The sequence below is a fragment of the Artibeus jamaicensis genome, unplaced genomic scaffold (genome assembly GCF_021234435.1).
Source record: "Artibeus jamaicensis isolate MK-2021 breed Jamaican fruit bat unplaced genomic scaffold, CSHL_Jam_final contig_402, whole genome shotgun sequence".
In the NCBI taxonomy this organism is placed as follows: domain Eukaryota; kingdom Metazoa; phylum Chordata; class Mammalia; order Chiroptera; family Phyllostomidae; genus Artibeus; species Artibeus jamaicensis.
This window is the reverse complement of record NW_026521818.1, coordinates 3667626-3679674: the sequence shown is the minus strand read 5'-3', so window position 1 is coordinate 3679674 and position 12049 is coordinate 3667626. Positions and strand designations below refer to the sequence as shown.

General features: G+C 36.1%; 1 protein-coding gene across 6 annotated transcripts in view; it reads right to left on the bottom strand.

The window, feature by feature from the left end:
- Positions 1-12049, bottom strand: part of FER (FER tyrosine kinase) — a 411880-nt gene that overhangs the window by 210658 nt on the left and 189173 nt on the right. For 5 of the 6 annotated variants that reach the window (XM_037138612.2, XM_037138614.2, XM_037138615.2 and 2 more), the window contains one exon: positions 5112-5315. In XM_037138612.2, coding sequence (XP_036994507.1) covers positions 5112-5315 — 204 coding nt within the window. The remainder of the gene's footprint in view (positions 1-5111; positions 5316-12049) is intronic. The other variant, XM_037138616.2, reaches the window with a different exon arrangement.

The window sequence follows — 12049 nt, the reverse complement described above, 5'->3', positions numbered from 1 at the left end:
GTAACAACAACAAAAAAATAAAATACCTAAGAATAAACTTAACCAAGTAGGTAAAAGACCTGTATTTGATAACTATAAGACACTGAAGAAAGAAACTGAGGAAGATACAAATAACTAGAAGCATAATTCTTCCATACCATGCTCATGGATAGGAAGAATTAACATCATTAAAATGTTCATACTACCCAAAACAATCTATAGGGTCACTGTAATTCCTATCAAGATACTAATAGCATATTCCATGAATCTAGAACAAATATTCCAAAAATTTATATGGAACAAAAAACAACACTGAATAGCCTCAGCAATGTTGAGAAAGAAGAACAAAGTTGGAGGGATCACATAGCTGATTTCAAAATATACTACAAGACCACCATAATCAAAACAGTCTGGTACTAGAATAAGAACAGACACATAGATCAATGAAACAGAACAAGCCCAGAAATAAACCCATATCTTTAAGATCAATTAATATTTGACAAAGTGGGCAGGAGCATACAAGATAGTGAAGTCAGTCTTTTCAGTAAATGGTATTGGGAGAACTAGACTAGCACATGGGGGAAAAAATGAAACTATACCACCATCTTACACCACACACGAGAATAAATGCAAAATGGATAAAAAAACTTAAATATAAGTCATGATACCATAAAATATCCTAGCGGAAAACACAGGCAGTAACATTTTGGATGCCTCATGTAGCATATTTTTCCAATATATTTAAGGCATTGGAAATAGAGGGAAAGAAAAACCAAATGGGACTACATCAAATTAAAAAGCTTCTTCACAGGTAAAGAAACCACCAACAATATAAAAAAGGAACCAATTGTATGGAAGAGCATATTTACCAATGATACATAGGACAAGGGTTTAATCTCCAAAATATATAAAGAACTTAGACAACTCCACACCAGAAAGACAAACAATCCAATTTAAAAATGTACAAAGGAATTGAATAGACATTTCTCTAAGGAGGGAGGACATAAAGATAGCCCATAGACATATGAAAAAATGTTCAACATCACTAACCAAAGAAGGGATGAAAATTATAACCACAGCCTGGCTGGTGTAGCTCAGTGGATTGAATGTGGGCTGCAAGCCAAAGGGTCGCTGGTTCGGTTCCCAGTCAGGGCACATGCCTGGGTTGCAGGCCAGGTCCCCAGTGGGGGCCATGTGAGAGGAAACAACACACTGATGTTTTTCTCCCTCCCTTCCCCTCTCTCTAAAAATAAATAAATAAAATCTTTAAAAAATAAATTAGAAAAAAAAGAAAATTATAACCACAATGAGACATTATTTCACACCTGTCAGACTGCTTTTTACTAATAAATCGACAAACTATAAGCGCTGGTGAGAATGTGGAGAAAAGGGAACTCTAGTGAACTGTTGATAGAAATGCAGAATGGTACAGCCACTATTGGAAAACAGAACAGAATTTCCTCAAAAAATTTAAATGGATCTGCTTTTTGATCCAGTGATTCCACAGCTGGGAATATAGCCAAAAGATGAAGACTCACCAATTCAAAAGAATTTATACACCCCCATGTTCATCACTATTTACAATAGCCAGCATTTGGAAACAGCCTAAGAGCCCATCAGTAGCTGAGTGAGTTAAAAAAAAGCCTGTGGAACATTTACACAATGGAATACTGTGCAGCAGAAAGAAAGAAGGAATTCCTATCTTTTGTGACAGCATGTATGGAACTGGAGACTTATACTAAGTTATATGAGCCAGTTGGAGAAAGACAAATACCATATAATCTTAATTATAAGAAAAACCTAATGAAAAAATCAAGTAAAAAGAAACCAGAGACTTAGAATTATGGAGACTTAGAATGACAGCTGTAAGGGGGGAGGGGAAAGGTGGGGACTGATTGAAAGAAAGTAAAAAGATTTTTAGTCAAAGACCGTATAAGAAGAACCCATGGACATGGACAATGGTGAGAGAACTGATTATCACTATGGGTGGAGGGGGGACAAAGGGAGAAAAAGTCGGACAACTGTGATAGCATAAAAAAATATATTAAAATTAGGACTTCTGCCAAGATGGAGGTGTAGGTAGAAACACTTTGCATCTTCACACAACCAAATCTAAAAACAACAAAGTTTTAACCACAATAAACGCAACCAAGCCACACGGAAAATGGAATAATACAGAGTCCGAAAACAACGAAACACTCAGCTAAACTGGTGAGAGGGGCGAAGCCAGCAGCAGAGTGGGTCAGGCAAAAAAGATCCCCCAACCCAGACCCAGGCGGTGCGCAGGCAGCCGAGGGCACAGATCCCAGGTGCGGACTAGCTATGGGCAGACACAGGGAAAAGGCACAGCTGGCTGTCTGCAGTGGGTCGCGCATTTGTGTGCAGATAAACCAGTGAAGAGATGAGCATTGAGACCACACAGCATAGGGAGGTGGGCTAGCACATTTGCACTCAGATAAACAGGCGGGGGCAAGCGGTGAGGCATTGCTCCCTCTCTGACCCAGCCCCCACATACAGCGTCACAAACCAGCGACCAGGGTGGCCCCACCCTGATGAACACCTGAGGCTCCACTCCTCAAACTTAATGGGCGCGAACAGATCAAAACCTGGCTCAAGAACAACTCAGAGCCCCAAAGCCCATAAATCTAAGCGATGAAGAAATAGCCAAACTGTCAGATGCACAGTTCAAAACACTGGTCATCAGGATGCTCACAGAACTGGTTGATTTTAGTCACAAATTAGAGGAACATATGAAGGCTAAACTAATTGAAATGAACGGTAATGCACAGAAAACCAATAGTAATGGAAAGGAAACTGGGACTCAAATCAAGGGAACAGACCAGAAGGAAGGAAAAAAATGACCAAACAGAAAAGGATGAAGAAACAAGAATTCAAAAAAATGAGGAGAGGCTTAGGAACCTCCAGGACATCTTTAAATGCTCCAACATCCGAATTATAGGGGTACCAGAAGGGGAAGAGGAACAGCCATGAGTGGAAAACTTATTTGAACAAATAATAAAAGAGAATTTTCCCATTCTGGCAAAGGAAATAGACTTCCAGGAAATCCAGGAAGCTCAGAGAGTCCCAAAGAAGTTGGACCCAAGAAGGAACACACCAATGATGAACACATCATCATTACATTAGCCAAGATTAAAATGAAGGAGAGAATCCTAGAAGCAGCAAGAGATAAGGGGACAGTCACCTACAAAGGAGTTCCCATGAGACTGTCAGCTGATTTCTCAAAAGAGACCTTACAGGCAAGAAGGGGCTGGAAAGAGGTATTCCAAGTCATGAAATCCAAAGACCTACATCCAAGATTGCTCTATCTAGCAAAGTTTTCATTTAGAATGGAAGGGCAGATAAAGAGCTTCTCAGATAAGATCAAATTCAAGGAGTTCGTCATCACCAAGCCCTTATTATATGAAATGTTAAAGGGACTTACCTAAGAAAAAGAAGATAAAAAAGATGAACAGTGAAAGGACAGCAAACTCACAGTTAGTAAGAACCACACCTAAAACAAAAGCAAACTAAGAGGACAGCTAGATCAGGAGTGAACCATAGAAATGAAGATCACATAGAGGATTAGCAACAGGGGAGTGGGAGAAGGAGAAGGGGGGAGAAGGTACAGAAAATAAGTAGCATAGACAGTAGATAGAAAATAGATAGGGGAGGGTAAGAATAGTAGGGGAAATATAGAATCTAAAGAACTTGAAATATGTGTTCATGAACTAAAGGGGGGATGGTGGGGGAGGGGTATGAAGGGTGGAGGGGAACAGGGGGGTATAGAACAAATGTAATGCCATAATCAATAAAATAAAAAAATATTAAAAAAGGTGAAAAGCAGCCTTAAAAAATATATTAAAATAAAAAACCAAGAAATTACAAATTACTAGAAAAAGGCAGATGTATGAGAGTAAGCAAATATGACTATCAAGTTTAAGTATGAATACTAAGCAAAAAAACAAACAAGGTGAAAATTATAATGCATACTTTTAACAGACATTTCCTTTAACCCATCCCAATGACATCTATTGTCATTTAAATAGTTATTAGATATGTATATACCAAATGCCACTGAACTATATACTTTTAAATGCTTACTTTCATGATATGTGAATTTCATCTCAGAATTATAGACAGATAACTACATTAATACACATACATATATACATAGTAATTACTGTTCAATGTATCTATTTTAAGAACCTCCCTAAAAAAATAGAACCCCCCTGAGGTTCATCCAATGATAATGGTTTTAATCTTTTGTGAGGTAATTAATGTCACTCCAGTGTCTGGACAAAAAATAAAATCCTGTAGACTGACAGCATGCCATTTGAAATAATGGAGTAAAAAATGTCAAATAAAGGCATCAACTCCTCCTAATATACCAAAATATTAATATTTCTCAATGGCAAAGTTAAACAAAATTTTAAGATTACACTTCATGTGTTTAAAGCTTAATAAAGAATGTAAAAAACATAAAAGGTAGTTTAGCAATGCTTAAACAAATTCCAATAAATATACTAGTATTAGAACAAGAAATGTAATAAATTATTTTTAAATTTTTCATCAATTTTCATTTATGGTTTATTAATGCCAACAAGCAATGCTTATACATAAGGGAGAAAAATAATAAATCCTAAAGGAATCATAAAACCAGTTCAGCTATCATTATCCCACTCATTAAGAAATTTTATTATTGCTATTTAATAAAATACTTCTTTAAAATCTCTCATGATACCACTTTTGAATACAATATCAAGGGCCTATTTCAAAAGAATAAATTCATAAATAAATTTCTTCAGAAAAAAAAGAAAAATCATGATAGCCACATTATTTCTATTTTTAATTTAAAATATCTCTGATGTTCAAATTTAATTCAAGTACTTTAAATATTTATGCATAACAATTATTTTTAATTTACAATATTTGAAGTACATATTTCCTTAATAAGAGTAACATTTTAATGAGTTTTGTAGCATTGTATTTAAGGGATTCAGCAAAAACAAATTAAGTGCTAAACTCTAACTAAGTGTTACAGACATTTACCAAAAATCTATTCATCATTTTATTACCATTATATCACAATGAACTACGTCAGAATATACATATAAACTAAATTAGAAACGTACATCAACATATTGTATGATAAAGTGTCTCCTCTGTCCATCAGAATATACAGAAAGGACATATTCACCAGGTTTCCCATGGCTCTCTCGCACCAAGAAGTCCCCTTGTTGTTTTAACAGATCCTGTGCTTCTATTCTGGGAATCGCACCATGGTACCATTCTTGTTCCGCCAGGGGCTTCTCACTTATGCAGATCGTATCACAGAACTTGAGCAAATATTAGGGGGAAAAAAACTAAATTAGAAAAAAATAGCAATTTTTTTCTAGTAAAATTCACAGCAATACAAATACTTCTTACATATATCCCTCCCTTTAATTGACTGATTAAAAATTATATGATGAATCTGAAATTTTCATAAGTTTTAAAACATATCTCATGGAGTACTGATGTTCAACCGTAACACAAATAAATAGCCTTCAATATTTAAGTTTACTTGTCTTTTCTATCTGTCATACATAGGTACATGCAATATCAGCATTTAGAGTTAATACATACATATTTATGGTCTTCAATGTATCATGAAACAAATCCGTATATTTAAAATTTATTAACTAGAGAATTACAAATAAAAGAAGGGTATTATGAGAGAAATTTACCACAAAACAATTTCCATTTTATTAAAAGTTATTTCTTTTTATGGAATTAACTCTTGACTACATGGGCTGTGGACTGCCCATGTCATACACCCCAGGAGCACTACCGAAGGTTTCACTTGAAGCTGTCTTGCTGCTGTGCCTTTCCATTCTTATCCTCATTCTCCCTACTTCCTCAGCCATTACCTCTCCACATGGATAGTTGGTCCTGATCCTGCACAGCGATAGCAGATTAAAAACTTAGGAGAAGTAGCATCATTGAAAACCACCAATGTGCAATCACAAATGTGGCAAAAACACGGGAAGAATATAAGCCATGCACATGGCATAAAAAGCAAATTATCTGTCATTTTTGGAGACCAAATGCAAGACTAAATGCCAGAGATAACTAAAAGCTGATTGTATTTCCTTGAAATTTTTCTGATAATAAGTAACATCACACATTTTACGACTACAAAGAAAAAACTATTTTATTTGTTTGTTTTTAATCAGGAACTAAATTGCCCAAGATGATTAAGAGTACTTTATAGGCCCTGGCTGGTGTAGCTCAGTGGATTGAGCACAGGCCTGCAAACCAAAGGATCACAGTTCCATTCCCAGTCAGGGCACATGCCTGGGTTGCAGGCCAGATCCCAGCAGGGGACACATGAGAGGCAACCACACATTAATACTTCTCTCCCTCTCTTCTTCCCTTCCCCTCTAAAGATAAATAAATAACATCTTTATAAAAAAAGAATACTTTATGGGTAAGGTACAATAATGTACACTAACTCAACTCTTAAGGTTCTCAAAGTACATATAATATGCACAATGCCTTACTAAATGTATAAATTGGTAAAATTAGATTTAATAATAAATGAAGCCCTGGCTGGTGTGGCTCAGTGTATTGAGTGTATTTGGTTCGCTGCCTGAGAACCAAAGGGTTGGTGGTTTGATTCCCAGCCAGGGCACAGGCCTGGGTTACAGGCCAGGTCCCTAGTAGGGGGGTGTATGAGAAGCAACTACACACTGATGTTTTTATCCCTCTCTTTATCCCTCCTTTCCCATCCCTAAAAATAAATAAATAAAATCTTAAAGACAAAAAATAAATAAATGAAAGAAAAATATTCACACATGGTTTTTCAGGCTAGTATTATATTATGAATTGCATATGCAGACAAAGAATAGTATCTTTGTGGTACTTAAAACTAGCTTTGATATGCCCTGGCTGGTGTAAGCTCAGTGAATTGAGTGCGGGCCTGCGAACCAGATGATCGTGGTTTGATTCCCAGTCAGGGCACATGCCTGGGTTGCAGGCCAGTTCCCAGCAGGGGATGCACTAGAAGCAACCATACATTGATGTTTCTCTCCCTCTCTCCTTTCCTTCCCCTCTAAAAAAGATAAATAAATAAAATCTTAAAAAAATAAAACTAGCTTTGAAGATAGCTTTCACTGTTTTGTATCACTAAACAGGCCCAAATCTTACTGGTCAAAGTTTCACTTTATAGTACTCAAAACTCACCTATTAATTTAAAAAAAAGGAAAATCCCAAATAGACTTCTAAGAATCCAAATTTTGGCTACTACTTCAAACACTTACAACATTTTTTATTCTTTAAATATATACATGGTGTGATTGTACGTGGAATTTTTTGTAAGCTAAATTAGCTTTTTTTTGTTAATACTAATTATGATATAGTATTTCCCAAAATACTTAAATTTTGTTCCCCAAAACTAGTTTAAAATGCAAAAACAGGACCAGACACAATAAGAGATAAATATATGTGTATACATTATACAAACGAGTATGTATATTGCTTTAAAAAACAAATTCATAATATACACAAAATTAACATTTTTTTGTATACTACACTATTAGTTTATTGTCCTTAAAGTAGATTGTCAAATGGTTAAGTATTTTTTCAAGATTTTATCACAGTATATATCATTATAGTAAATAGTAAAATTTTTACTCTAAGAGAAATATTTCCAACTCTCACCCATGGTAAGAGTATTTCATTATTTTTTTTTCTCTGAAAAAAAAACCAATAAAATAAGAGATTCAGTATCACTTTTTTTTACAAAGAACTTGTTGTCACCATTATCTCTGAAAAAGGTCTACATAATACAAAATTACCACAAACAAGAATGTCATACATGCTTCATTTATTTTCCTATTCAACCTGTCCTCCCAAATTTGATTTATTTAAAATGAATTAGGAGAATGGAGAATCTGGAGAATTCATTTACCTTAAAAGGGCACTTGAAATACAAAAGCTCAGCTAATACTGAGAAATTCATTGAAAATGTGAGGTTAAGAACATTTAAGTTTGTTCATTTGTTTTTTAAAAAGGGTGAACAGAAAGAAACTTGTTGCTATTTCAGAGATTACAATTTGGTTCTTTTGACTGATTAGTTTCTTCTGAATAAAAGGGGAAGCTTAGAGCTCTGTTACTACCCAGTGCACAGACAACACTGTTAAAAAATGTAGGTTGATGTTGGTACGAGTGTATGTGTGTACATGTGCATGCACACACGTCCGCGGGGAAAGGTCAGACATCCCCTACCTGGGTCTAGCAGGTATTTCAGAGACTTCTCCGGAAGCACCGTAAGGAACCTTTTCATTAATATGATTTTAATGAAATTCCAATCGTTTTGCAGGCTCGATAGTAATAGAGCGTTACGTGTCAGCAACAAAATCCAACATCCTAAGAGTTATTATAATGTCTTTTTACCTCAAATGCCACATCTTTTTAAGCCTCAGTAAGAAAAGATTTTTTCCTTCTTGATAAGTGACCTAAGACTTTTGCCAAAGATGTGGTGGAGGGAAGCCTCCTTTTTAAAGTTACAGTTAATCCAATACAGTTAATAAGTGTTATTAATAAGACAAGATTTCCTCACCAACCCAGCTGTCTCATTAATTAATTTTCCCTGGGCCTTGTTTTTAACAATATTCCAGTAAAAATCATGCTGGACCTAGTGAAATAAAAAGATTGGTTTAAATAAAGAGGCAATAAGAAGTCAGTACTAGGAAATGAAAATATTTTGGGGAAAAGTATAATAGGCCATTTTTCCCTTACTCTAGTTCAGGCTAATTTCCAAGGGGGTATGCCTTTATTCCAAACATTTGAGTGCAACGTGAGCTTTTTTTGACAGGCAAAAATAAAGTGTTAAAAAATATCAAAGTCTGGATTCTATTAAAATTAAGCATCTAATTAAGAATCCATTTTCTATTTATATTTTAATTAAATTTGTTGGGGTGACATTGGTTAATAAGATTATATAGGTTTCAATTTACATTTCTATGATACTAGATCTGTATATTTGCCCTGTGCCCATTATCTAAAGTCAAACCATCTTCCATCGCCATATATTAGACCCCCTTCACCTCCCAACCTCCCAACTCCCTTCCCACTGGCAACTCTAACGTTGTCTGTGTCCATGTGTTTCAGTTTTTATCTCACATAGGAGTGAAGTCAAATGGTTCTTAGCTTTTTATGACTCACTTCTTTCACTTGGTATGCTATTCTCAAGGCCCATCCATGTTTTCACAAATGGCAGAAATTCATCTTTTTTCTTATAGCTGAGTAGTATTCCATTTTGTACACATACCACATCTTTATTCAATCCGCTATCAAAGGACACTTTTGTTGTTTCCATGTCTTGGGCACTGTAAATAATGCTGCAATAAACATAAGGGTGCATATATCTTTGCAAATACATGTTTTTTAGTTTGTTGGGGTAGATACCCAGGAGAGAGATTGCTGAGTCGTATGATAACTCTATTCCTAATTTTTTCAGGAACCGCCAGACTGTTTTCCAAAGTGCCTGTACCAGTCTACATTCCCATCAGCAATGAATGAGGGTTTCCTTTTCTCCACAACCTCTCCAGCACTTGTCATTACTGGACTTGTTCATAACAGCCATTCTCACAGGTGTGAAGTGGTATCTCATGGTAGTTTCGAATTGCATTTCCCTCATAGCTAATGAGGTTGAACATCTTTTCATATATATTTACCATTTGTAGGTCTTCTGGGGAGAGGTGTCTGTTCAGGTCCTCTGCCCATTTTCAATTGGATTGTTTGTTTGGTGGTAAGATTTTTAGTATATTTTTGATGTTAAACCTTTGTCAGAGCTGTTGTTTGCAAATATCATCTCCCATTTGGGTTGCCTCTTTATTTTGTTGTTGGTTTCTTTTGCTGGGCAGAAGCATTTTAGTTTAATATAGTCTCATTAATTTATTTCTGCCTTTACTTCCTTTGGGGTCAAATTCATAAAATGTTCTCCACAACCAAGGTCCATAATTTAGTACCTATGTTTTCTTCCATGAAATCTATTGTTTCAGATCTTTTATTTAAGTCTTTGATCCATTCTGAATTAATTTTTGTACATGGGGACAACCTGTAGTCTAATTTCATTCTTTTGCGTGTGGCTTTCCAATTTCCCCAGCACCATTTACTGAGGAGGCTTTTCTTTTCTTCACTGTGTGTTTCTGGTTCTTTGTTGAAAATTATCTGCTCATATACATGTGGGTTTATATCTGGACTCTCAAATTTGTTCCATTGATTTGTGTGTCTCTTTTTCTGTCAATACCATGCTGTTTTGATTATCATAGCTCAGAATTATAATTTGAAGTCAGGTAGTACAATACCTCTGGCTTTATTCTGTTTTCTGAGCATTGGCTATTCTGATCTTTTTCTGATTCCATATAAATCTGATAAATTTTTAAACTATATTATTGACTTATGCTATTACAGTTGTCTCATTTTTTTCCTCCCTTTTTATCCCCCTCCAGCCTGCACCACCACTCCCTCCAGCATTCCCCCACCCTTTAGTTCATGTCCATGGATCCTACATATAAGTTCTTTGGGCTCTCAATGTCCATACTATTCTTAACCTCCCTCCGTGTATTTTTTTACCTACCAATTATGCTTCTCATTCCCTGTACCTATTACCTCCTTCTCCCCCCTCACCCACCCCACTGATAAACCTCCATATGATCTCCATTTATGTGATTCTGTTCTGGTTCTACTTGTTTGCTGAATTTGTTTTTGTTTCTGTTTTTTTAGGTTCAGTTGTTGATAGTTGTGATTTTGTTTTCATTTTCCTATATAAGTCTCTTTAATACTTCTTATAATAAGGGCTTGGTGGTACTGAACTCCTTTAACTTTATTTTCTTTAGAAAGCACTTCACCTGCCCTTCCCTTCTAAATCATACCTTTGCTGGATAGAGTAATCTTGGATGTAGGTTCTTGCTTTTCATGACTTTGAATACTTCTTCCCTGACTCTTCTTGCCTGTAAATTTTCTTTTGAGTAATCAGCTGACAGTCTCATGGAACTCCATTGTAGGTAACTCTCTTCATCATGCTGCTTTTAAGATTCTCTAAGGAGAGAAACTTTTATATTGGGTAATTAAATTTTGATGTGTCTTGGTGTGTTCCTCCTTGGGTCCATCCTCTTTGACACTCTCTCAGCTTCCTGGACTTGCATGTCTATTTCCTTTGCCAGGCTGAGAAAATTTGCCTTTATTATTTGTTCAAGTAAGTTTTCAATTTCTTGCTCTTCCTCTTTGTAGCACCCCTATGATTTGGATGTTGGAATGTTTAAAGTTGTCCAGAAGTTTCCTCAGCCTCTCTTCATTTTTTAAAATTCTTGTTCTTCATGCTGTTCCATTTGGTTTATTTCTTCCTTCTGCTCCAAATTGTTGATTTGAGTCCCAGTTTCCTTCTCTTCACTGTGTCCTGTATATTTTGATTTTTTCACTTTGTAGAGCTTTTACTTCCTCCTTTATTTTGCATCTGTACTCGATCATTTCTGTAAGCATCCCAATTACCAGTGGTTTGAATTCTGCATCTGATAGGTTGGTTATCTCTTCATTGCTTAGTTCTATTTTTGAAGCTATTATCTGTTCTTTCATTTGGGATATATATATATAAAATCTCCAATTGCCTGTTACGCTATAAATGGCAGAGCCTAGGATACTCACCATGCCAGGGCAACCCAAGTCACTGCACTGTGGCACTGTATGTGGGGTTGAGGTTGGAGGGAGAACAATGCTGCTCACTTGGCTCTTACCCAGCTTTCATCAGTTCCCCTGCTATACACAAGCAAATTGGGCCCTTCTGGCACTGATTTCCAGTTGGGCGGGTTTGTGTACATTCTAGGACTCCATGGGTCTCTCCAACAGAGTCTCCTGTGAGACTGGAGTTTCTCCCTCTACTGCACCCCCTCCCCACATGTTTTTACAGCCAGAGGTTTGGAGGTTTTATATCTGCACTAGAACCCTGGGCTGCATGGTCTGTCTCACTCCCTTGTTGTTCCTCCTGGTTTATCTCCATGCAAATATGGGATCACCCAGTCTACCAGCT